The 27,840-nt window shown below is 41.2% G+C and overlaps 2 protein-coding genes across 4 annotated transcripts in view; one reads left to right on the top strand and one right to left on the bottom strand.

Moving 5' to 3' along the window:
• Positions 1-550: 550 nt before the first annotated feature.
• On the bottom strand, positions 551-24,268 carry rnf44 (ring finger protein 44). 3 transcript variants are annotated; one of them, XM_036548354.1, is made up of 11 exons: positions 23,964-24,268; positions 11,019-11,216; positions 10,373-10,595; positions 9,634-9,801; positions 7,576-7,749; positions 6,434-6,595; positions 5,886-6,001; positions 5,461-5,548; positions 4,877-4,998; positions 4,646-4,745; positions 551-2,587 (listed from the first exon to the last, which is right to left on the bottom strand). In XM_036548354.1, the coding sequence occupies exons 2-11, from the start codon at positions 11,123-11,125 to the stop codon at positions 2,525-2,527; spliced, it is 1,323 nt and encodes a 440-aa protein (XP_036404247.1). In that variant the 5' UTR covers positions 11,126-11,216; positions 23,964-24,268; the 3' UTR covers positions 551-2,524. The 3 variants fall into 3 exon arrangements, with proteins under 3 accessions (XP_036404247.1, XP_036404249.1, XP_036404248.1); XM_036548356.1 differs by having other exon boundaries at positions 9,682-9,801; positions 23,964-24,267; XM_036548355.1 differs by lacking the exon at positions 23,964-24,268 and adding an exon at positions 13,638-13,763.
• Positions 12,500-27,840, top strand: part of cdhr2 (cadherin related family member 2) — a 41,433-nt gene continuing 26,092 nt past the window's right edge. The window contains exon 1 of the mRNA XM_036548511.1: positions 12,500-12,560. Within this exon, the coding sequence (XP_036404404.1) occupies positions 12,500-12,560 (61 nt within the window). The remainder of the gene's footprint in view (positions 12,561-27,840) is intronic.

The raw sequence follows: 27,840 nt of genomic DNA, 5'->3' as shown, positions 1-27,840 counted from the left end.
TGTTAGGTCGCAGTGACACGTTGCCTCTTTTCTTTCTATATTTATAACGTCTTTATTGAATTTTTTTTTTTGCTTGCATGCCTGTCTTTAAAAGATGCCATATCCACTACACTTGGCAAAATTAGGAGTACATGTTCAATTGGTTACATTATAAACTACATACGGCCTGAGGAAAACAACCACAAAAAAACAAACCAGTCACCTTCACGGCATCATTCCCATCTGAAATGGACTGTTTTCCTTTATTCTATTTTTTAAATCTGCTGAACGGCCCTGAGTGAAATCTATTTAAACTCACAATATATATGCCAGTGAACAGATATGTATATTTAGGTTTGTTACCTAAACTGTGGGCTAAACTCGTCAAAATGGCTTTTATTCGAGCGGACACGCTTGTGGCACCGGACACGTCTCTATAAAACATGGCAAGGTTCCTTTACCTGGGCAGGACAGCCACCATCTTAAGACTACTGAGAAGAGCTTGTTGGGGCAGTGCTATGGAGTCCCCTGCTTACAGAGCATTAGGAGAAGACCCCAGAACAGCATTTCATTTTTTTTTTTTCCAGCCACCGGACTGAGCTGTGGAGGTCCGAGCCAGCTGAACTGAGAACAGAAGAGTCCAGTGCATTGCTCAGCTCTAACTCTGTCACTCGAATCCCTCCCTGATAACTGTGAAACCACCATCCGTCTGCCCACTATACAACTGCCACCAATTTCACACAAAAGGTACTATATATGCAATGCTATTCAAGCCGTTTAAACATTCTTCTGTCTTCAAAAACAAGACGATAATTTAAGCCGTTCACACGATAGCTATGCTGAAAATGCTGCATCTTTTACACAACCTATCACAAGGATTGAGACCTGACCGAGTCGCTTAGAGATAACATGTACATATACAACCATGTTAGTACTTTCACCATCTCTTTCAGTTCTCTCATTAAGATAAAACCCATGACAATTTAAAAACCTTACACTCTTAAAACAAGTGGAAATGACAGAGGTTTTCTTCTTAAGATTAGTGATGTTTGTGCTTGTCAAGGTCTTGAGAAGGCAGAGCTGAAATCTTGAAGAGTAAATTGAATTTTTGGCTCACAAACCAGGAAAAACCTGGCCTTCCCCAAACGGAGGTAAGTGTTCGGTTCAAAACCGGCACTCGCTGCGCATATTGCTCTCTGCAAAGTGGTCCGACTTCTCCAAGGGCCGACTTCAACCTTCTCCCCTTCTCCGATGCTGAAGTGCAGAGAACGGCAAGACATTCAGCCATCCTTCAGACCCGGTTCCTCCTGGTTTTAATCTAGTATTCCTCGTTTGTACGGTTTCTTGTTTTTTTTTTTTTTTTTTTTTTAACGGTTTAAATGGTGGCAATTCTTGATTTAAATATTGCTAATCTAAATCAACAGTCCATGCAGATCCCCCCCGGCGCCCCCCCTGGATCCAGCAGCCATGCTCAGCAATGGCTCGGCGTTTGGGGAGGGCAGGGCGAGGGGGGCGGGGTGTTTGGCAGAGGGACGAGGCTGGCATGGAGGGCGTGGGCACCGGGGTGGGGCGGCACTTGCGGGGTGCGTCTTGGGGTCCCGAAGGTGTCCGTCTGTGCCAGCCGTGCCGGGATGAATGCCCGCTACAAGAGCAACGATGGGAACTCCACTCCTCCTTACAAACGGAGAACTTTCGCTACTTTATTTTGTTTTTTTTTTTTGCAAGGGAGAGCTAGCGGGAGGTTTAAACCCGAAGCCTGTCAGTCAGCCCCAATCCTTTGTCTTTTTTTTTTTTTTTCTTTTACCACAGGCCTTAAAGAGATACTGCAACTTTAACCACAGCAAGTCAGACGTTCACAATAGCATTCGCAGGTTTTAAAAAAAAAAGTGGGAAAGTAATATTAAAATCATCAATACATTATTGCGTAACATACATTATTAACAAGTCACTTTGCCCATCGCCTATACAAACATGCATCTCTGATGGTCAAGCCTTTCTTCCAAGCCAGCGGAATGCTTCAGGTTCCTACTAACCTTTTTTTTTCATCCTAGTGTTGGTCTGCCGATTGCACAATCTCACAGCCCTACACCCCCTGCCCCTTCCAATCACTGGTGCAGTACTTGGAATGATTCTAACGTCAACTAGAAAATAATCAAAGTATAAGAAGAAAAAAAATGCCTAATTTTGCTTCCCTTAAAGTTAAAACACAACAACAGATATTACAGGTTAAATCTTTGGAGTATCCGTAACACAAGGGCAAAAAACTGAGAGAAGTACACACTACACAACTCCAGAACTCGGTGGCTATGTGGCTATACTAGGCAGTAGCTTTCATCAAACTCACACAACGCACAGCAGAGGTGAAAAGGGCCCCACACACGATCCGAGATTGAGTATTGTTCGAGATAGGGAGGGGGCGGGAGTTTTTTTTGTTTGTTTGTTTTGCGAGGGAACGCGGGGTAGGTGGTAGGAGTCCCGTGACCCCCACATGGAGCAGACTCCATTTGTCACACTGCTTTGCCATTGGTCAAACTGGAGCCTGGACTCACTCCACGTCCCTGTGCACCTCGGACGCATCTGCCCGGCAGATTGGACAGGTGCGATTTGTCTGCAAAAGGGCGAAGAGAGAAGGATGTTAAAAATGGGAATCAATAATTATAATCCATTACGATAAATGCTCCTATCAGTCAAACATTTTTTCGTTCAATACGCTTGTCAATTAACTTTCAGGTACTGTTTTTCTTGTTCTTTTTTGTTTTTTTACAGCATTACCAGAGGCATTTTATCCATGCATAAATAAGCCCAAAAACAGCTATTCTTATTTTTATCAAGGTAACATCAGCTGTTAGCAAGGATATTTTATTAGCGATCCTTGTTGTGTGACAAGCTCCATTAATCTGAATTTGGTATATTAGAGTATTTCTGTTTACATAAATACAAACATTTATATTTATTACTGTTCTTCGTTCTGCTGCTTCTCTATCCTGGGAGCAGGGTTCAGAATGATTGTCACACCACAAATTCTGAGCATCACCCCCCCCAACATTAGACCTGTTCAGTTTTGATTACTGTGCTGTGTGCTCTTGTACATTCAAGAAATATAAAGGCCAGCCTGTGACTGGAGGGGCCAGGGTGCTCTCTGAATGAGAAGTTTCAGCAGATAACAGCAAACCGCGGTGTATCAACAGCAAAATCTGTGTATCGACACAGCTAACAAGATTTACAAATGCAGCCAAAGACTGGCCTGGATTGCAGGATTCCAGCAACTCTGCAAGAGGCCCATAACCCGTTTAGTGTTCCTCCATGCACTTCCCTTCACAGCCAGCAGAGGGCAGTGGATAAAACACACCGGGGGCAACATTTAAGCAAAAACTTTTGATTATGATAGTTCATAGTGACGTGACCATAACATTTTACCTGTAAGTGTACACAGCCACAGTTTAATTTACTCCGTCTGTGTTAGATTCTATTGTGTAGGCAGTCAACCTTGATCAGGGGTGTTTGCGGAGGTCTTTATTTCCTTTCTCACTAGTTTATTGTAAGTAGGAACTAAGAAAAGGTTCCCCATTTAGCAACGTGCGTCTACAGCACCAGAACCAGGGCCTGGGGGGAGTTACGATAATGACGGAAATGCTCACCCACAGTGCATCACCAAAAAATGGTTATAATGTAAACATGGAAGGCCTACAGGCATTCCTTTGCATTCACATCTGCATAAAAACCACTGATGCTTCTGCATGTCAACAAAAGGACTGTCAGAGTTGCACAGAGAACTAGTGGAAAAAGCAATTTGTTGCGGAAGGAAGGAAGCAGAGAAACATTTTTTGAAGGAGTACACATGGATCCCCCCCATTCCAAACAACCAAGGTGTGTAAGTGGCCATGGTGTTGCTGCTTTGCTCAGAACTTTAGGTCCAATTACTTTATCGCCTGCTCTACACATTATATATATATATATATATATATATATGTATCTAGAATTTTAAATACAACAGAAAGTGTTAAGATAATGGAAAAAAGCAATCATGATGCTGCATAATGTAACAGTAGATCACTAGCTGTGCTATACAAAGTGTCTGAAACAAAAGCATCATGATTGCCAGTGAGCTCAATCAACCAGTCTTGTCGAGGACAGTGCATTATGCAGTAAACCCGCCGTCCAAAATTCTGTCAAACATCTCCCTCAACACATCTTGGAGAGAGCAGCTACAGTAGCTACATGCCGCTATTGTAAAATTAACTGCTACCTGCAGAACTGCCAAAGCAATTAACTGCAACTTGATTTCCATCTGCAGACTACAGAAAAAATTCCCTGCGTTGTCCTCGGCCCAGGTGCCTCTAATAAGCACTGAATAGCTTCTATTTGCAGCATGCCATGTCCGTTCCGAATTACTGACCCAAGGGTGTTCGGTATGGTATTTCTGCAGCAATATGTACCATTAATGAAAGTTCTTACTTCTTCTGAAAGCTCTGAAAATTACATTCTGTATTTCCACAACTGCAGGAACATGACTCGAAATGACACTCGACAAAACAGACACTCGACAAAACAACTGCAGACAGAACGGCCACCAGAACTCCAGTGACCCCAACCTCTGAGCTTTTCTGAAACAAACACTGTTGCACTACCATGCAGGACCACTCTGTCAGTGGCTCTGGCTCCTTACCTTTAACCATTTGTCGACACACTTAGCGTGGAACTCGTGGTTACAGGGTAATACTCGAAGTAGCTGCCTCGACTCAAAATCACTAAAGCACACAACACACCTGGAAGTAATCAGAGACAAGATGACCAAATTTTTACCTTTGGATTTTACAGCTTTGGCATGTGAAGTATTTATGATAAGCACAGAATGAAGAATAGCTGGACTGATGAATAGACAAAAGACGGGTCTTACAGAGTTTGTTCAGATTGGTGGTTCTCTGGGTTGAACCTGTAGGACGGAAGCTGCTCTATGTCGGCTTTGGTGAGTCCACGAGGCTTGGCCTCTCCCAGCCTCTCAGCAAGGTTCAGTAATGCCTGGAAAAAGAGTTGCACCACGTCAGCAGGCAATCACTAGTATGTGTCATATTGCAGACAATTAGAGCTAGCACGAACTCTAATGACAGGGCACAACAGTATAGGCACAGCAGTGTAGCATAGTGGTAAGTTATAGGGCTTGTAACCAAAAGGATGACAGTTCAATTCCCCACTGGGGCAATGCTGCTGTAAATATTCAGCTGAAAGGGAGTAAAATAAATATAAATAAATATTGTAACGTATGTAAGTTGCTTTGGATAAGAACATCTGCTAAATGACAATAATGTAATGTATATTTATGATTAAACTTGAATACTTAACAAAACATTAACAACGTTAACACATGTATGTGTTAACCGAATCTTCTCTCTCACACACTCTCAATCTCACGCGCACGCACACACACAGACACACACAAAGACACACACACACACACACAGCTAACTGCGCGCTTTCCCTTGCCTCATAGTTCTCCATCTCCACGTCGTCCACATCTAGGTCCAGACTGATGGCCGGGCCCACCGCAGTCGGAGGCACAGGAAGCATTGAGCTGCGCAGATGGACAAACAGGACAGCCTGACTGCACGGTCAACACTCGAAATACACCGCGCAGACAGACAAAACAGGCCGGCCCCAACAGACATCAACACTGGACTGAATCAAACTGCACTGCGCTCTGCTGTCAGACTAACGGGACAGCCCGAGTGGACAATCATTTGGCTGAAAAACACTGCACACACAAAACAAACTGGGTAGACTGACTGTAAAATTAAAGCTGGACTAAAAATGCACTGCGTAAACAGAAAAACAGGACAATCTGAGTGTAACCTGGACTAACACAAACTAGCGAGCAGTACAGTTTTAGCTCCGTTTAGCAAGCTACTTACAGGAAGTAGGGCAGGAAGCTTGGGTAGTAGGGTGGCGGGGGTGGGGGCGGGGGTAAAGGCTGCTGGAGTCGGTATCTCTGTCCACTGACTCGTCGTGGCAACACGTGGGGATATGGCTACAAAACAATGACAGAGAGAGAGAGACACTGGCACCTGAGGACTTCTCACAGACAAATGACCAAAAAAAGTGGACACTTTGGGTGGATCCTTATTGGACATACATTTGCCAATACACTTGTTTGCCCGGATCCTCTTATGAAGAAAAAAAAAAAAGAACATTCACGCATCAGTGGTCCTCATGAGTGTGTGACACACTACCAAATTTTATTAGGATAGTTATCCTTGTATCCTTGGCAACACATGACTGAATGTCACTCACAACTCAAGCCAGGTGGGACGAAATGGTGTATGGATTATGGCTGTGTGTGTGCATGTGCAGATGTGAGAGAAATATGTCCAAAATGGGGTGTCGGGTGCGCTCATGCTCACAAGTTCCTTGAACTTGAAGAGTGTCACTCGCAGAAGCACCAGAAACGAGCAGCACTCACCACTCCGAAGGGCAGCTCCTGGTGTAGGGGGTCTTGAGGGAGGTACTGGAGGGGCACAGACGGGGGCATTGCTGGTGGGTGATGAGTGGGGCTATATGAGAACCCCCCTACAGGGTGCTGGTCCCCTCTCATTTCCACTTCATTCTCCACCCTCTGTAGAGGCTGCAAATGGAGGGTGGGAGAGGGCTGCAATCCACACGCTGTACATATTAAATATTCTACCACTGCAAATGAACAGCTCCATTACAGGGACTCCTAAATGCAGAAAAAGCTGTGTGTGGGGTAATATACCATTTTGGCCTGAATATAAAACAGGTCTCTCCCCCACAAGTGTAAGCTTTACATATGCAGCTCACCCTATATTCATATACTTGTCAAAACTGCTAATCCTAAATCGCTATAGTTACCATAGCAGTAGCACATAAGCCTAATGATCACATCATTAAGTAGATGAAAAGCAGAGCCAGTGTTCAAGGGATCAAGAATTTAAGATCATAGTAAATAAAGAAGCATAAGCATCATACAACTGTTGTGCTGCTGAAAGCTGCCAAAAAGAATGTGTGATGACATAGGCAGAAAAGAGGGCTGTGGGTAGGGGCAGGACAGGGATGCCCATTACCAGGGAATTACTGTTCAACTTGTTACTGGACTACAAACCAGGGGTCCAATGAGATTGCTGATAGTAAGAAAGAAAATGATTATCTCCCTCCACTTCCCTAGTAAACCGTTCCCTAGTTTTTGGCTCTTCTCTTTGAAAAGGGAGGCTGCCTTGTAATCAGGACTGCCTTATATTAGGGTCAACAGGATATACATGGCATTTTGAATGTCTGCCTTAAAGGTTGCAAGAATAAGTCAGCTTTGACAGATGGTAATCATTTTGCTTGGCTTCTGATCATTTTGTATGCTTAAAAATGTGTTTTCAGAGGCAAAAACTATTGTATAACCATGCCAATACACAATTCATAACTGGTTACTGCATAATTGCTAAACTGCTTAATTGCATGGACAGTCAACTTCACATTTGGACCTGTGCAGCTTAGAGGCTGCTCTTCTGAAATGGTAGCTAAACAGATCTCTACAGAAGGCACAGGCCACTGCAGAAGGAGCTGGGGAGGCACGGCTACACCGCGAGGCACACTCACCATGCGGGGGTGCTGGGGCTGCAGTGGGACGAACTGGCTCAGTGGAGCGAGGTGAGGAGGCTGGTGAGGGGGCACGGGCGGAGGGGGGTGCAGAATAAAATGCTCGCTGGAGATCAGAGGCGGGAAGGCTTGGTAAGACACTGGCAAGTGCTGCATCGTACAGGCTTGGATCAACTGGGAATGAAGAAAAAAAAAAAAAAAAACACACAAAACGAGAAAAACTCCCATTAAAGGACCTCAGCATCAATCGAAGGGAACGCTAGGCTCTGATCTCTTCTGAAACGCTGCCAAGCCACACAGTTGCTTTGGTGAGAGAACCAGCACCAAGACAACAAATAAAAACTTCTCCATGTGTTTTTATTTGTTATAGATGTGTTTTTTTACACTTTCCCCCCCAGACATTAAGTCCTATGACACTCATGCATGCTTACCATAGGTATCTACCATACTACAAGTCCCACAGTGCTCCAGTGCTGCTGATGCTGTCTGGGTAACTCAGAGTGAGTCACAAGGCACCAGGAGCAGTGACAAAGGGCCCCTGGCTGACTTTCCAGCAGAGGTGGACCCCCCGGCTTCAGAAAGTAAAAGTCCTGCCACGTATTTGTTCCACCCATGCGCTACACCAGCTGAATTTAATTAGCACAACTCTTCAGCCAGGTAGAGGAGCTAATTAGTGAAATCACCTTGTTTAGAATGATGGCTAGAACAAATACATTGTAGGACTTTTACTTTCTGAAGCCAGGGTGTCCACCTCTGCTTTCCAACACCTATCTTTAGCAGAATGAAGCCATTTTCCTTGTGGTCATTGTCGGCAAATGACACACCTGAACCATTCAGCTCAGCCTACGCATAGAACAAGCGTTTACGGAGTGAGCCACTCATGAGCCAATCCCCTTTATGACAAAAATGGCTTCCCCATTAGCGGATAAACCTTAAAGAAATACTTTCAGTTACACAAACACCAATTTGAAATCACAACTCCATTTCACAACAAAGCAATGCAATGGTTCCAGTGGATGACAAGCCCATTCATAGGCTGTAGGTGTTTTTTGAAGAACTAGTGGAGGAGATATGAAGGTAACCAGAAACAGCTAGTCAAATAAAAAAAAAAAAAAAAAAAAAAAAAAAAACTCACATCAACCACATCTCTGAGAACAGCAACACATATCTTACAATGATCAATCCAAAGTACAACTGAAGGGTGAAATACACAAAATATGTAACAAGATGCTGAATGGGGCTGTGCAGACTAGTGCTGAATAAAGCTCCATTTCATACCCTGGATGTAGGTGTGTTACTCTTAGATTACTCATACATTAATGTTATTCTACCACAAGATATGGCATTTATGTAGTAGTGGCCATTGTAAGGCTTACATTATTGGCCACTTAAATTTAAACTTAGCAATAGAGAAGGCTTCTGTAGTACATCAATGGTGTCACAGTGCAGCAATTACATGTACAGAACAGCACAGAACAGCTGTAGCCATGAGTCCTAGAGTAAGCAAATGAATATCCTATAGTCAGTGTACATTGTGAGGTGAGGGTGGGAATGCACTACATGCACTTCACTGATATTGGCGTAACGACCAGAAGTTCCAAGACTACCAAACATTCCTGGTTACTTGCATGTATGTCTACATAGATCACACTTCTGGTACCAGGATTAACACTCTCTGCTACCCAAATGCTACACTGATCCAAATCCACTCCATAGAGCAGTAAATAAAAGTTAACTTTCAAGTTGTGGCAAAACCGTCAGTCACTTTCTGCCAAACTTAATGCTCATTACTAGGATAAAGGATCACGTGTGCCATCTTAAGTGTTTTTTTTTTTTTATCTAAAAAAGTTGTCAAGTACAGCTGCTATATTCATGTTCTCATGTACACAGTAAATTAGTCTCAATTCCTCTTGCTTCTACAATACGTAACTGCAAAACCAGAGAAGTCTATATAGACACAGACATACACATGATTAACCAGGAACCAGGGTATCCCCGGAACATTTGGTAGCCTGGGAACTTTTGGTTGTTACACCAGCTCTTCCTTTTCAAACTCACGGGAGGAGGTAGGCAGCAGAGCAGAGTGTGCTGTCCGCTCAACATTACCGAGCATGCTGGGAGCTGCTGAGTGTTGCACCCAGGGATAGGCTGGCCGGTGTGAAGAGGGAACCCATGGGTTGTCACCGTGGTAACTGTGTAAGATATGGGCACTGGACCCTGGTGCATCTGTGGAAGACAGAGACACATGTGAGAATGCGTTAATGACAATTCAAACTTGGGCTTGCTTAGCGGGACTTCGAGGTTTGTCCTATTCCATAATTTTTTCCCTCATCTGAATATCTATTGACATTTTTTATCACTTCAGCTCAAAATTTCACAATCATATTCAAATTAAGGGGAATTTATCTACATAGTGTGCCAAATTAAACCCCCAGTCTCCTAAGACCTGATGAAAGCATCAATATGAGTTGATACCTGGGCCCCACAATGCAACAGAAATGAAGAACACACTTTCCCCGCTTTAAAAAGGCACTCTTCATATTTGTTACGAGCAACTCATCACCCTGATCATGAATTATAGTCAGGATATGTGCCAATCATGTACTGAACAGGCTCATTTGCACCATGCCCTTTTTTTTTTTTTAATTACTTTTCATAAAATCAAATTTGGAGGGATCACTGTTAGGGCATCACTGAATGGGCAAAGTGGGTTTTTAGCCTTCTATTCACTGGCCCAATCTACTGCACGTGCTGGAAAAGACCCCTCTATTCCCGCCCCACCCCCGAGCGCTGCTACCTGCTCGTGGAGATCCACCATGATGGGGTTCTGCTGAGGTGGGTGTGCGGCAGGGTGGAGCATTCGTGGCGGGACGCTGGTGTGGCTGTACGACCGGGATTCATCTAAAGAAATCTGCTGCTGATGCTGGGAGAAGAGAGGGTGGTGGAAGTTCTCATCCTGGTGCAGGGAGCTGTGCAATGCGGGTCTGTCACGCCTCCCCCACTGTCTTCTCCCGGGAGGACTGCGGGCAGGGCACACACAGTCACGCACATTCAAACTCGCGTAGGGTGAGAACACAGACAACCATGTTCATCATCTGCTAGGGATGTCATTTTTATAAATTCTGTTCCCTAAAGAAGAATGCACTCACGGAAGGCATGCAACAGCTCTTATTAAGAGTAAAAAATGTCTGAAATAACAGTGAAAACCATTCAGAGGCACACTGGGGTTACAGTTCCTGGCTCAATAACTTCTGCATCAGAAAATGTGCTGGGAACAAGGAAATGTGCAGCTCAGGGATGCGTGAGAGGAAACTGATAAATACGGAGATACGCCGCATATCTCAACATTTAAACTCGTCTCTGTACTGCAGACGGTTGCAACCAAAGTAAGCCTGGGAGGTCTTTGTGACTGTAGACATGGCCTGCGGGGCGGGTTCACCCACCTTCTCCTGAGATGCACTGGGGTATTGCAGGGTTCTCCTGGGAACCTCCGCTGATTTAAGGGGGCTGTTGGTGGCCGCCTATTCACTGCGATTTCCCATGGTCGCATTGGTAACGTCGTGGGGACGAGCCACGCTCAGGAGGGGGAGAATGGTGGTACTGGAGGCACTTGTGTCTCAAAACCGCGGATTGTCTTCACCCTGTGCAAGGGAGGGACACAGAGGTCGCAGATTACACATTCGCCTGTCTGTAGCAAACAGCAGGAGGTTTAAGTATACCTGAGAGGAGATATTAAAAAAACACATGTGGAAACCAGCTATATCATAAGCCAAGTTAGTAGCCACTGAAATCCAGCTGCATGACAGGATCTGATTGCAACAATGAACACAACCATTAACGATCTCCAGAGCTAAACGTATATATCACACATATTCCACAATGCAGAATCACAGCAATGCAAGATGAATCATAATTTAAGCCAATTTCATAACAATCAAAGAATGCATATTATTCGAGGAAAGTCCTTAACAAGGAATATAAATTTGTTGCTCAGATCTCACATTGCTACACTGCCATTTACTTGATGATTCATTTGCCAGGGCAACAGTCTACTATATCAAAAAAGCACTAACTTTTGAATAGAGGTGAATCAGGCTAACAACATTATATGAGTATTTTCCCATGTATGTGGTTTATCCCATTTACAATGTTTACACCTTGCAGTGCAGTTAAATTTCTCTATATGCTAACAAGAGTGGTATCAATTCAGTAAGATTACAGTACAGTTAGTAGTACACTACAGTTATAATGCAATTATATTTAATAATTCTAAATCCCCAGCTCCAAAATAGCATGCAAAGCCATTTTATGTTAAATGTCTGAATATGTCAAAGAATACTGTTGGGCAAGGTAAATCATTTTTGGATTAGCCTGGCATCCAAGGTTATGGATTTGACTCGTGTACAGCGCTAACTGATGTATTCAAACAAGACACTTGACCTGAATTGCGTCAATTGATCCAACAGCTTCAGTTATTAATCTCAAAACAGCACTAGCATTAAGATTTCGTCATTTTGCAGATACTCTCATCCTGAGTATCTTAAAGAGAACGAGTATAAAGCGCATTTCTGAATGCATCGGAACATGTATCAGCTCCTTACACAGTGCTATGATGACTTGCCCATAATACTGCAGCATAACATATTTTACAATAAAAATCAACGTTACATAAACACGGGGCAGGAAAGTTACGCTTTGATGTTTGGCTAGAGACAATGCTGAGGTTGTGTGGTTAATTGTCATTCAAAATGAAAATACCTGGGATGTAGCGAATCAACACGTCTTTGGAATTAATCTTGAATTATACGTTATGATTACGGGGAAAAAACACAATTGGGCAGTGGAGCAAGTTGTTTTTCAGTGCGCACTCATGTTCGATTGGCTCAAAATCATCACATGGGGGACCTGGGCAAATCAGTCGCGAATGCGTCTCGTGTGCGAAAAGAAACACGTCTTCGGCTACTGCTACGAAAAGGCGGTAACTGGTTTGAAATGACGCCGCTGCGGAGGGCAGCGACAACTACCAAAGTCCAGTCCAGTTCAAATTAAAATTACTTCATTCTCCGATCGGACCACTGTCATACTCATCTAATAATCAGCTAGCTGGCTGCTATCAAAAAGCATTCCGGTAGCTAATACTTACACACCTACAAGGTGGCTGGCTAGTTAGTACGCTAAGCAACCCAAATTGAATGACTATAAGGACGATCACTGATCTCAGAGAATTCTATTCAGTTCAGTGATAATGAATAGTATCTACCGAGCAGCTTGGTGTCTGGAACTCAGAATTAATCGTATGGCTAAACTGCTAGCCATATAGCCTAAAGTTGCGCCGCGCTAGATAGCCTAACTCACATTACATCAAGGCAATTCCCACACGTTACTTAGACATCTAACTACTAAAAATACATTATGCACATGTTAACTACGGCACAGGGACTAGATTAGACATATTTTCGCTAATGTGAATGAAGACTGTAGTGCTGCTGTGGTATTGTCAGCTATGGTGAGTAAGGTCGGGAAAAGCGGGTACTGCAGCTTTAACAGCAGACAGAGAAGGCTGGCCAGGCCATGTGCTCTCAGACAGAAACAAAGCAATAACAAAAGAACCAACCCGCACAAAGAGACCAACGTTCAAAATATGGCTCGCTCTGGGAACCTGTGTATTTTACATAATAAGTGCATAAGAGGTCTGCTCCACTTGTTCAACATGCATCTCTCTAGCTAGATATTTTAAACCTCCGGCAATGTTTTGATTCACGGTGGAAACGAAAAATTGAGATGGCATCCTATCATGACATTTGCAGTTGCAACAAAGGCATAGATGCTAGCTGGCAAGCTACACGTGCAATGCAGTCCCATCGAACAAAAATATTTCGCACCAGCAAGCCAACTGGCTCTATTATTCCAAGATAACGTTAGCTATGCCTTTAGTCAATATCAAGGTAACAACAACATCGCTCAAAATTAATTTTATTCTGAGCGAAAAGAAGCCAGCTAGCTAGACCTGGCTAACAGTTAACACAGCTAGCACAGTTTGTAAAGACGTGCTGTATACTTACCCACAGTGATTTAACCAGGAGAAAGATGCATGCAACAAATCCTCTATTTTCGTATGTATCCAGCGAGATAGTTAGACAGGTAATGTTGGTTTCCTCTTGGAAATCTGCGAATAGCTAGCTTGCTAGGGCATCCAAATTACAACGTCTAGCCTGCAAGCTAGCTAACAAGACACTTCAACGGATGCGACACCATGAGTGTCAAACGCAAACCTGCACGCCCGTTGCTTTCTATAAAAAATGTTGGATGGATGGGTACTGATCTTCTTGGCCAGGGGAGTTGAGGGGGTTGTTAACAAGCCAGCCAGCTAGCTAGCTAGTTAAACTGGCAGCTAGAGAGCTAACAGGCTAAGCTAGCCAGCTAGCTAAAGTAGCAATCGATATTCTCTCTGCCTAGCTACTTCCCTAAGCTAATGCTAGCTATCGGCTACTTCTTAGCAAATGCAACAAAAGTCCAGGATTGTCGCCATAAAATTAGTCTAAATTGTCCGTCAAAGGAAAGAGTATTATTGTTGCCATATCCGTCATTTAAAATAATTTTGTAACCGTTTTTTTGGAATTATGAGAGCAGTATTCTAACATCAATTTAATTCTGAGCCCGTCTTGTTGCGCGTGTAGTCGTTCTCCGCAGCTAGTCAAGGAAATAAAACTATTGCTGTGCGCGTTCACGCTTAACCATGCACTCGTCCTCGTCTTAAGTGCCTCCCCCTCATTCGACTAAACATGTTCCAATGACAACTACCCGCGGTAGTTAATTATCTGAAGAAGTTCTGCCAACCATCTAAAAACTGTGGATTCCTTGCTCCTCTAATTCTGCTTGGGATGATTTAATTTGGGATGGCAAAACTAAACATTTATTTAATCTTCCCTGTTACCTTTGATGAAATTGCTGTCGTTGAGAAGAATACTGAGGTGTAATAGACCTCCATTTTTCCCAGTATTTTGCCAAACGGGAAGACTCTGCACCTCCACTATAAATCCAGGTTTTTGTCCATTCGGATATAATGTGATCTCTCTGTCTCTCATCTCTTTACCTCTATTTTCCCCTCAAGGAGTTGTTTCTATATTTCTTTTATGTGTCCAATGTATAAGATTTTCCAGTATTTTATTGTTTGGAATAATCCTTTTTTGCACTGTATTTGTTTGTATTTACTGTCTATATAATTTCAGTATACTCCTGTACATCTAAATTTCAAAAGTAGTATTTTCAGTTATTATTCTTCACATTTTAAATTTACATCATCCATCACAATGGAGTATCAATTATAATTAGAAGAGTTGCTGAAGATGCAGGTATGACTCCATTTTATGGATATTCTTATGCTCTGTTAATTCCTTTTTGCATTTAATACCCTTCTCACTAAACCATGATTTATGTATTCTTTGTATTTGTAATCAATCCAGATTCCTTTCTTCCTTATTGCATTTTCTCCAGTAAGAGCTGAAGGAAAAAATCTCATGTTCTCTTTCAGAACTCTGTCTCTGACATTTGCCTCCATTTCTTTGAACAGGGCCTTCATTGGGATCATCAGACATGCAGATTTTGTTGATATCAACTGGGATATAGTCAATGCTGCATTGCATTTTATACGTATGGGTATGGGGAATGCACTGCCAACCTGTAACCTGGGAGGTGGCATACCTGCCATCCTAGTATTGCTTATTTTGGGAGGAGAACAGTGCTTGCAGCATTAACTCCTTTGAGCATTTTGGCAGATATCTATTACTGTAGCTAACATTTTCGTTTGTGATTTTATGTTCTGTGTTTCCATGTAATGCTTCTAATATGTGGTTTTTATGCAACCAGTTCTGTCCGTCATCAGAGCCATGATACATTCTCATCAATGGTGGCTTCCTGATCCTCATGTTCTTCAGAATTCCACACCACGACATTAAAGCGTCTGCCCATGGTTAGGACTCCGCAATTTCCAGTTTGAGGGACACTGTTGATACCCGAGGATCGTATGCTGAGTCTCATGTCTTGATTTGTTTAACACTGTTCCTCAACCTCTGAGAGATCACATCAACCCTCAACAACAGTAATGAAAAAGGCACCAGAAAATACAAACTTAAACATGTCCAAAAATGTACAACCATCAACTTTATACATGAACAGCACCATCTAGTGTTAAATACTAATGGAGAAACCACACTGGGGGGGGCATGGCAGGTTATCCTCCACCAGCATTCCCACACTTCCCTGCTAATGCTAAGACATCAACCACATATTTTTGTACAGTGCTCTAAACAGAATGTCACTGAGTGCAGCACAGAAAAGCAATGGAAAGCTTTACACAACATGAAGCTGTGGTAGAAAGGGTTCACTGATATCAAAGAGTGCAAATAAAAAAATCATAACTAATATTATAAGGAAACTGTAAACTTAATTTGAGCCAAGATGGACGTGGGACATGATGACATCACCAAGAGAATGTTCTCCATCCAAACATAGCAATTTCTTATCAGCCATTGGACCCAGCCTGCATATGTGAAAAACCGTACATTGCCTAGTTTGCAAAATTGTACAACTCGGCAAGATACTAAAATGAGAAAATCAGAGATCTCTATTACCCCATTTACACTTGCAAACTGAACATGGAAGAATACTTTCAGAGCCAGCAGATAGGTGTGTGTATGAAAGAAAAAGCATTTAGCATATGCCCAGGCTCTGCCAACATCTTTCAAGACTGCAAGAACAGGTTAAAGAGTGCAAAAAGAGTGCATTCTTCACTTGCTTCCTCAGAATTGGATTACTTTCATACTGTACAGCAATGCACAAAATAATCTCAAGCATGAAAGTGCAATCATAGCATGTTCTCATAAACTTCAGTACAAGCTGACCTTGACCTTGTGTCACAGGTTACACCTTTCACTATTAGTATTACTTTTTAGAATATTCATACTTCATGCGCCCTGAGTGATGGGTAGCTAGCTAGCTAACACAACTACTTAGCTATTAGACAAAACACTTCATTCTGTAGTGTTTAAAAATAGTATGACAAGGAGAAGCATATCTGGCATATCTTGTGTTTGTCTTGGTCATCTCACACTGGATAAAGTAAGAAGGAATTTTTTGCTTATCTACTTGAGGTGTAAATTGTTGTAACTCCACAGTTTTAAACTACTACATGACATAAGGGGGAAAGTACATACTGAATCTTATATAGCCAAACAATGCACAAGGTGGCTCAACAGATTAGTCTTCCTTATGTCCACACGCAGGGAGAACAGTATCCACATCTCAGCTCTTCTGGACGTCAGCTCAAGTTTCTTACCTGAACTACATCACAGCGCTACTCTCTGCGATGGAAAGCAAAGCCACTGAATCTACAGACCTGGTTTATTTTGATCATTCCAAGCAACAAAGGATTTTGAGTCAGACCTGTTCAAATGGCTTATGTGCAGTAGCCGTGCAACATCATCCAATCACTATGCAAGGCAAGCCTCCCAAGTCTATATTATTTATTTTACTTTATTAATTTATTATTTATTTATGTTTGTCTTTGTAGCTATTCATAATAGGCCCACAACAGAGGCAGAAGGGCAGCAAGATTTATGTCATATCCCACCCTCCGCCTTTTGTGCTAAATTCAATTTCCTGGGCATGAAGCACATGTGCAACCCCATCCTTGCGGGGTATCTGCCCCCGGTCTGCTGCCTCCCCGTCCCTCTTCATTCTGAACCAAGCAGCCTTGAGATCATCAGTCTGTCTTCGTCTGCACACAATAGCGCCATTGTCTGCAGGAACAATTGGACTGAGGGGACAGCGTTAGTCATGTTGTCTACTGCCCAAGTCCTTCAAGCATTCGCACAACGGGGCCTCGGCTCACCAGCACAGACAGTCCTTCCTGTTTGCAAGGTTATATAATGTGTTTCGGCATTGCAATATCAAAATGGAAAAAAGAAGCTGCAGCTTGTCAAATGAAACAAGGTACATTCATCAAATATCTGCTCTTATGAGGCAACACTCATTTGCATTTGATTATACAAGTGAATTTCAGTTGAATTTTATCTGTTTTATTGCACACATGATTCGAACATTTTTCCTTATTGATGTATGAGCAATCAGATAAGATGTTTCCAATCTATTTTGAGTCATCTGGTTATTGTACACCTAAAATACTTTTTTGTATATGGTTTTCTACTGCTGCAGTTTGGTGATTATGAGGCAATAATATGGTAGACTAAGGCCTTAAAATAACCAGACCGTAGAAAATATCCCTTTAAGTAAAAATGGCATGTCCACATTGCATATACATGCCTCAGACTACAAGAATGTCCATGATTAATGTCATTTAATCTCTTCAGTCTTGCTTTTCAACTTTTAACAACAATAACTAACAAATTGACAAATCCAGTTCCAAACAACTAAATGATAAAAAACTAAAGGCTAAATAAGTGCCAAAGGATGCAGGGAAATCTTTGTTGTTTGTGTATATAGCTGTTCTTCTGTTGCAGAAGACCACCTGGGCCACAATACTGAACTACATGTTTTATCTGCCTTCTGGCCCTGGATCCCATCTGGGTGTCAGGGTTGTGACATCACAGTCTGCGCAGTAAAGCATTCGTCAAGTTTGAGTCTGCATCACCATGACTGTGCAGCAGTTAGAAGAGGTGCATGAAAAGTTGGGACCGTGTAGTGATGTATTTAAGCCAACCTGCAACTGGAACTTCTCAAGCCATTATTTCCTGGAGGAATGTTCACTACCACAGAAGGGTATTATTACTTGGTATGCAGGAGAACACAAAATCTTGTAATTCTAACAAAGTAAATTAAAATGTGTTTGGCTTTGTGCATGATGGACATATCAATTTGTCACTGCATGCCTCATCACTCAATATAGGAACATTCAACAAACAGCATTTGGTGAGAATCATTTGCATTAGTAGCATCTCATTGTGATCAGGCCCATGTTCCCTGAGAAGGCCATTTAATCAGCACACAAAGTATGCCCAAAAATGTCACCAATGCAAATGCTCTTGATCAAAAATTGTTTTTTACATGACCTTGAAAACTAACAACCCATTTCACATACTACAGAAGGACACCAATATTCTAAATTTGACCATTTAATTAATGGAGTAATTAAGGTGTGCCTTATGCTGGGATAGTGTATTTGCAGAGGTTTCATTCCATGTAAACAACATTCTGATATTTCAGTGCTAGAGGTCCATGGAAAAAAAACATCTCAATTAGGTGAAGAGTGACTGTCTTCAGCCTTAACTGTCATATTAAATGTCATACACTCCTGTAATTTCACTGAAAAAAATAACCACGACTAGAGCTGAAGTTTAGCTTTACTGCAGGGGAAATAAATTAGAATGTTCACACACCCACTGAGACCACACACACAAAAAAGAACATCTTCTTTAACTAAGCAGTCCATTTATCTTTTCTGAATAAATTAAACATCTTTGGTCAAAAACACAGAATCATAAATTTATCCATTTACACAACAGACCCATCATCATCTTTTCCCAAAAACTGACCCTTTCAGCTAACATGCAAATGTCAAAAGTGATTCTTTCAGGAGCACTGCACGCTCCATACAGCAATTCCCACACACAAAAATGAAATCACAGACAAACAAATGTAAATGAGCAGCCTGCAAGCATTTGCTTGATTTGCTGAAAACTCAGGTGCGTTCATGGTTGATATAACAGCACCTGAGTTCACTTCATTCCGCCGAGTATCCTCCAATCTGGTACAGGTGCAACATTAACTTAGAGGCACGCGCTCTGCTCAACCAATGAGAGCTGCTCAAAAACTATTCACTGAAGCCTATTAATAGCAAATCTATGTGGCAGATATAGAGCAAATTAGAGTCTGGCATCATTTCCTTTAAAGACTTCAGAAAGAGAGGTGGATGGAACTCTTGAGTGTCCGCCCCAAACTTGCGCTAGAGTAGTGTAATGCCTTGGGGAAACGGGTGTGGGGTGGGGAGCGTGGATCAGAGGGGGCATTCAGAGGCCTTGAGGAAATTCCCTGTAATTACTGGGCATCTCAACATCTTCCTGCCATTTTCTTGTGTGGGTGCAAATCCAGATCAGACCCCTTACAGGAGAGCCACTTTCAGGGCCAATTTTGGTCTAGCTCTGACAAAATTGTGTATATGAAAAGAAAAAAAAACAGTAGTTGATTTAATAGCTGTCCTGTACATTGCTGTCTATTGGAGGGGGAACTTTTGTTGTAGTAGGACAGCTTACATCTCTGACAGCTACCTGGAACACAGCTTTTTTGGCAAGCTTCAGATCTCCCTCCTTGGGGCGTTACTACTACAACTTAGGATACTGAGCGATTTGCATGACTCTGCAGCTGTCATGGTTGATCTGCTGATCAAGAAATATCAATTCTATCTTCCCTACAATCAACTGAGACTCACATGGCAGTATATATTTTTTGTTTATCATTTACGTAGTATGTTACATCAGTTTTGAACTACTGAGCGATCAGTACTGCTAGTCCAGCCTATAAATCAAAGTCAAGCCACGCTGATTTCTGTTACTTGCAAATGAACAATTACTGAAATGTACATGCAGGGTGCAATCACATTAAATATCACCCTGTATTTTGCATAAAGTATTAGCAAGTGTGAACCTTGTTAATAACACTTCCTTAGTATCACAACCCTCACTTTTCAATTTTCAAAACCCACAGCCACTCACAATTGCTTTCAATGTTAAATGGACATTCTTTTTCTGTTTGTCACCTTCAGTGTAGCCAAATATAGCTTTCCTGTCCTATTTAGAATAGGTGAGTATGTATAATAAACAATGCACCTTTTAAAATTTTAGCCAGCATTCACTTTTTTTGGAGCCTTGTAAAGGTTCTCTCTTATTGTCTCAGGTAGGACCAGCTGTCTAACCTACTACAAGCTAGTGACATGCTGTTGCTTATATTACATGTTCAGGTTTCTACTGTTCTGTTGGGTGCATCTCAGTTATATTTCCAAACTGCAGTCATCTGGTTGAGCGTTGAGAGTCTGTTTCTGTTGAAAAGGTTTAACTAGCTCAACAGAAACAGGTGTAGTTCACATTTAACTCAAGCTTCAGCTTCCTACATTCTACTTCCTGAGAAAGGTTATTAGTGTTGAATGTGCATTTGTGTGCCAAGCCATTTGTTTCAGCTGCCTGGTAATTTCTTTAAATATTTTAATCAGCAATAAAATGAGTGGCTTGTTAGTGTTATTCTTTGTGTCTCCTACCCTTTCACATTACAAACAATATGAGCAAAACAGGTTCTCTACTGTTTGAGGGTAGTAGTCAATTTCATAATAGCTACATTTGCAATGAATATACGACACCACTGTATATGTATTTAATTTGAATCTGAAAGTTCTATGCTGTATATTGTGGTCAAGCACACTATATAATTATTAATAACTTGGGGGATGTAAACAATACATTACCATGTAATACAGTAATAGGTGCAAGTCATGGCATTAAAACATGCATAAATTGAAATTTAATTAGTTTTTCATCTGTAAAACAAGAACATGCTTGTCCTCTTATGTGGGGGCCCCACTGGATAATATTGGAGCTGAGTTAAAATAAAATCCTGCTTAATATCACATATTGTCCTACATGGCAGGGGAGATATTAAGCAGGTGTACCTATTTTTGTTTTGTAAGCAGTTTTCTCCGGGTTCTCCTTGAGTTGGTAGTCTTCAGAGAATCATTTCGTTAGGACTTGGTCTGCGAGAACACCAACACAACAAACACAGGGGATGCCACTTATTGGTGAATTAGGGCCTTTTACCATCTAGTGGTAAAAAAGGTACTGTCATTACTTTCGGAGAGCTGCTAACTATGAGGACTGAGGAATGAGGAACACCACTGTTTTAAGGTTTACTATGTCAGATCCACAAACCAACCGACACTGACAAGTCAGGAAGTTAGTTGTGTGTCCAGCTGCACCCAATTCCTCTTGTGGAAAAGCCTGTGTGATGTCATCTTCACCATCACCACCATTCCTGACCACCCCTGGTCTTCACTCATAATCAAAGCCCACTGCATAAAGGCACCAGCCTCCTTGGCTTCACTTTTCAAGGTAAAGGCAGATTCGGAATTACACTGCAACCAGCACAGTTTTGAATGTCACTCTGAATGTTTCTGCTGGTTTTCTTCTACTCTGACAATGTCTCTCAGACAATGCACACATCTCCTATTCACAGACACTTTCCTGGTATCACTGTACTCTTTACCACAGCACAAAAGCTTCCTTTTTGTCAAGCTACTACAGAAATAAAAATACAGACTTTTTCTATTTATAGTACTAATGCTCTGGTGCATTTTAGAACAATTCAATTAATTTAAAAAGACGCTTAAAACCCATTTTTGCATAAGAGGACCAGAACAGACAAGGAGATTTAACTTGCTGAGCTAAAATGAATAATTTGTTGCCTTTAAGGGTAACACACCATCAAGAGGTTAGTGTGAGGTAAATTGTTATGCTTAAAAAATAATATTTAATGAAATAATTTCCCCTTAAATGAGAATCCAAGGGCACCTCCGCTATTTAACAACAAAATAAAAAAGTATACTTAATGTCACACATTTTATCTGCACGGTCCTGTGGGATGATCAACAAAATGAGTACATGCCAGTATAATTTTAAAAATCATAACCCCTGCCCCTTCAGTTAAATTTATCCATTAACAAATACGGACAGCTATGTGAGACAACGTTCACATACGTTCACAGCTATGTGAAAAGTTGATTCCTGGGCACATTATGTTAACAGACAAAGGCCTTTTCTGTATTCCTATTCATGTAAATCACATATGCTGAACGACTTTGATATAACTGTTGCTTTTGTTTGCTATTGTAATATTCAGTCTAAGGCGCATTTGTAATAAATGTATCTATGAAGAATGTAAATTGTAACGCCAAAACAGCTGATCCATAAAAGTGGACTCGGAACAGTTGTCTTAAAATACCACGGGCACATTCCTGAAAAAATAAAAATCAAACAACCTAAAGCGTTTTATGGGCGATCAAGGAGAAAAATTCTCATTAGCTACCGATCTAACGTTATTATTCACTGAATAACATCAATTTCACTAAACCATTGTGGTCAAAATTAACAGTACCTACCTAAAGTTTGCTAAATACATTAGCTAACCATGATAAATGAAATTTACCTGCAGCAGGTCGTTCCCCCCCATCACAATCAAAAACAACTGACGTTCGAACAAACAATATCAATCACATACACATTCCAAAAAATGACCGAGTACAGTTAAAGGCATCATGTGTATGGGATGACACTAACTAGGTAAGCTAGCTAGCTAACGTTAGCCTGAAAGGCCTTGGAATAAAACAATAATAATAGTTGCAATCCAACCTTGCAAACCAACTCTGCACGCTAAAACATCTAGACTAGCTTGTTTAACGTAATTCCTCGTCCGAGTTTACAGGAAGAGTCTATGCAGCCATGGTTGTTGGAATTAGTTAACGGGATAACTACCTAAATGAGACGGACATGTAATGTTAGCTACACGTCTTTCATTGCAGCATGGCGAGCTAACACACTGTTCTGAGCTGGCTACTAGCTAGCATGTAAATCATGCAATTATCCAAATATTAACTAATTACAATTAAACACCTTCTTGTCATAAAAAAAATACTGAGTAACAAGTTAGGTTTGTTTTATACTCCTTAACCTAACTAGTTATCCCTAAATTGAACAGCGCAGTAACTACTACTTTGCTAGCTACACTAAATATCTACGAAATATCCACTGTTATCATTAGCAAGCCAGTTAACTTGTTGTGTAGCTAACTCTAATTTCGTCATCTTACTACTGTCTTTAGAATACACGAATAATTTCCCTTTTTATGATGTCAACCCCAGTTGTTTAATGTAACGTTAGCTGCAGCTACCGTTAGCTAGCTTGCTATCAAGACAGCCAAATGCTTCTGCACCTGAACATCATAGGCCTGTCCACTTGCTTTAATGCAGGGGAAAACACTGCAATGTTGCAGACCGGAATCTATTGCCACAGAGAAGACAATTGCATCTTTTAAGAGCACTTGCTCTCCTCTCTGTTCAGCAGTAGAAAATTCAACGAAGAATCCTTACACATTCAGAGGAAGTGTCCGGTTCCTATACTACCTTGCTAAACCAAATGTAAACATTGCAACATAGCTACAAAACAAGGAGGGGCTCAAGGCTAGGGGGAAAGACAGAGGCAAATGCAAGCCACACAAAATCTGATAGCCAGCCAGCTAGCTAGCCTGCTAGCTACCTTGCAGACGGGCGTTAATAACCCCGGAAGAAAACTGGCAAAAGCCGTCGCGGTGAGAAAATATAAACAAAATTCGGTTACCTGATTGTTAATTTGCAAGCATTTTATTCATTCATCTCTCCCAGCGTATTCCTCCACATCTCGTTCACATTTTCAGTGCATCGGTATTATCTTCAGCCGTTCCTGCAAATGGAACATTCCGTGGGTTTCACCACTCTTGTGGCAAAAGGTGCACACGTTAGAGCCAGTTTTTCGTAACAATTGAAAACGATACGTCATTGAGCACTAATACCAAAACACGCCGGAATAATCGGAGAAGTGTAAATCTGACCGTCGATGAGGACTGGGTGCGCAACCTGCTGTGTTCTCCTGTGCTCCCGAGCTGAAATTTCACCCCCTGTATTAGGATTTGAGAGAGCGCACACTGTTGTGACAAGGTTACCGTAATGATTGTATTAAAGTCACTGAGATCCCAATGTCATGTTCTGTTGTCAAGAACATACCCATTAGTTAGCTGGGTCAGGTAAATATCGTGTCATTAAAAGCAGCTGAAGAACAAGAAAGGTATCTCCACTTTTCATCGTTGGAGAACGCTATTTTGCTGCTATCAGTGCTGGGTTTTACCCTGTAGCCAACTCCATTAGATAGCCAGTAACCGTATTTATTTACTGTTCGATCGCTGCAGCAGAAACATGAGATTTAGCCAGCCGCTTTCTAGAGCTGTACTGAGGTCATTCCTTTCCGATTTTATTGGCTGGCGACGCAACCCTCACAGTTCTCCGTACATTCTTATTTGTCAACAAAATGACCAATTTTGCCTTTTATTCAGCCTTTATTATTATTATTATTATTATTATTATTATTATTATTATTATTATTATTATATGCTCTACACAGATCTGTAGAATCATGAAGTAGACTCAATTACGTATTCAAGTTTTGCAAAACCAGAACTATTATATTTATACCAGAAACCTCAGATTAGTTAGTTCTGGGTTTAATTTTCTAGTTAAACGAGTTGTGAAATGTTTTCTCAAGCACACTCAAAACAGCTATACATTTTGAAAAATAGCATATCATTACTATTATTGTAGCGTATTATTTAGTTCTGAAAAAATCTTAAAGTTGAAGCCGTGAGCTTTGTGTTAATTTTATTTTCACACCCAACGCGCAGTATCCTCGGATTGGTATATAGCTACGCGCCATGTGATAGCCTACCACTGTGCGAATCATGGATGAACCGTGTGCGAATAGAGCGATTACTCATAAATCTAACGGGCAAGAATCTTGCAGGGTAGGGAAAAGTCGATACGTTGATTGCTTCAAGATAGTCTGTATGTACAGAATGAGGAATTTCATTCATACAGGGTCCCTTTGAAGGATCTCAGTGCCCTTGTGAGGAGAAACTCACATGAACCTCTACCAATACATCTCCCCCAACTGGGTAATGCACACTATCATTTTTTACGTTAGAACCATGGCCACACATCAGCTGTAGATTTTAGATGGCCTAGGACAACACTGAACATACCTACCTTATTTGTGACAAGTCCTAAAGGCCACAGTAAGTCAGGGCCTAGTAATGTCTCATCCGAAGGACGACCAGGTGTCTGGAAAGCCTCCACTTGTCATATGACACTCCATAAATGTCAACATGTGTAACCTAATTAATCAATACAGTACAAAACTAAATTAAAAATACAAGATGGCGTCCTTAGCTTTATAAATTGTAGGTATAATCAGATTAACCAAATCCTTCTATCCTTTGAGCATTTTAATGTATATAAAGATGATAGCCATATTGACTTGTCAAAGGGGTATTATGTTTGACTCTCATTGAATACATTGTATGCCTTTGGTTATGGTTTTGGAAAAAGGATTTTTTTTTTTTTTTTTTTTTAAATCAACCAGGAAGAAGATAAAATAAAAATAGATGTAAACTGCAATCCAGTGATACATTGGGCTAAAATTGTCTCAGAGGTCTGTTACATGTTGCATTTCTGATCATCTGGGATCACATTTAGAAGTGCATTCAAAATTGCATTGAAATGTGCATAGGCATACCCCTGTGTCATTTTGCTTCCCCACTGCAGTTTTGGATTTCTATTGCATACAAAATAAATAAATAAATAAATACTAGTACATTGTCACGGCCTCACACAAAATCATATGCTCAACTATCAGCCACACAAACATATTTAATGACAGACTATTGGTGAAGCCAATGGCCAGCTTTACATTCTTCACACAGACAAAACAATTAACCAGTTTTGAGCTATGCTGACGGAATTGATTGGTTTTTGGTGAGATGATATGTGCAACTAGACACGTTACCCTGTACAAACATTTAATCCTGCTCATTACTTTAATCCTGCTCTTTGCAATGCACAACAATTTCCACAGAGGGCAGCACAAGCACAACATTTCTTTAAACACTTCACTCCAAAGTGTGTGTGATGTCATTTACAACAGTGATAAATTGTTATGACCTAAAATTTATTATATGCCAGGTATCTGACAAACATTTATGAAATCAATGTAATGATTTAATGAAACAATAGCTTCTGAGGTCATCAGAGGCAACAAAGTCCATGCATTTGCTAAAATGTTCTGTGTGTCAGTTCCCTGAAAGTCCATAGGTAGAATGTTATGAGGAAGACATGATTTCATCTTAAAAAAGAAACCTTCATATTATGGTGAGATTTTACACAATAAACTGTAGAGCCAGCTTACAGTAGGTAATAAGGCACTTCAACATGAAGATCTCAGAACATGCAATGGGGTATGTATGCATACACTCAGCAAGCTGCACTACAACACATTTCAGCATATGGGCTTCTGGCAGCAAGTGTACATGGAATTTACATTTATTCATTTGGCAGACGCTTTTATCCAAAGCGACTTACATAGGTTACAGTTCTTTACAATGTTATCCATTTATACAGCTGGAGTGGGTTAAGTACCTTGCCCAAGGGTACAGCAACAGTGTCCCAGCGGGGATTGAACCAGCAACCTTTCGGTTACAAGTCCTGCTCCTTAACCACTATGCTACACTGCCGCCCCATCTACATGGAATAGATAGAAGACTTCTATCACAACAAATTTGTGTATACTATATACTATGCCTTGTAAAGTGGCCAGTCAATCAAGGGATGGAATCTGCAAGGCTAAAGAAGAGTTATCTGTATGGGGGACCTTCAGAAGAGACTGCTCTGCTAGAGAAAAGTGGGAAGAGAAAGCTGTAAAGGACAGGATAGGCAGTGGTTACACCAAAGCACTCATAAACAGAGAGAAGTCTTATTAACCAAATACCTCAAGTAGATGCTGAGTGAAAGGGGTTAAATGTGATCTTTTAGTATTTACTTCATAAAGTATAAGTTATGGAGCCAATATTTCACTTACATAAGTCACACATTTTCAGTAACACCAGGCTATTTTGTGACACTTAGTATAAGATCATTGAGGTAGTTGTTGTCTTTCAAGGTTGTTGATTAGTGTTTGTTAATGCATAAGGCTAATGAACTATTGCTAGGCAGGTTTTTAAAATATTGCTTGCACAGATGCAGAAATGCTGTTGTTAAAGTCATAATATATAATTTAATGCAGATGAAACATAATATGCAGTGCTTTGGGCATGGATGTACATCTGTGTCATAAAGGTGTTGTGGGTATCTTGCTTGCAGTGTTGCAGTGCCAGCAGTATACACCCTACAATGTCCTGTTCCATTACTGTTCACAGAGGGTGAAGTCAGTACTGAGACAATCACCCTCTGGTTGATACACACCCACATCATATCAGAATGTACTGCCATAATGAAAACCTTTAGACCCTCATAAAATTAGCGGTGATGTGTATCAACCACAATAACCAACTGAACATGGGGGAAAATTTCCTCTTGATATAAAATGAATAAGCAATATGCAGTATTCTCCTTTCAAAGAGTATGTGTCTTTAAAA

This window comes from Megalops cyprinoides, chromosome 16, assembly GCF_013368585.1.
Source record: "Megalops cyprinoides isolate fMegCyp1 chromosome 16, fMegCyp1.pri, whole genome shotgun sequence".
In the NCBI taxonomy this organism is placed as follows: domain Eukaryota; kingdom Metazoa; phylum Chordata; class Actinopteri; order Elopiformes; family Megalopidae; genus Megalops; species Megalops cyprinoides.
Note: the sequence above shows the minus strand (reverse complement) of the source record. Positions and strands in the feature narration are given on the sequence as shown.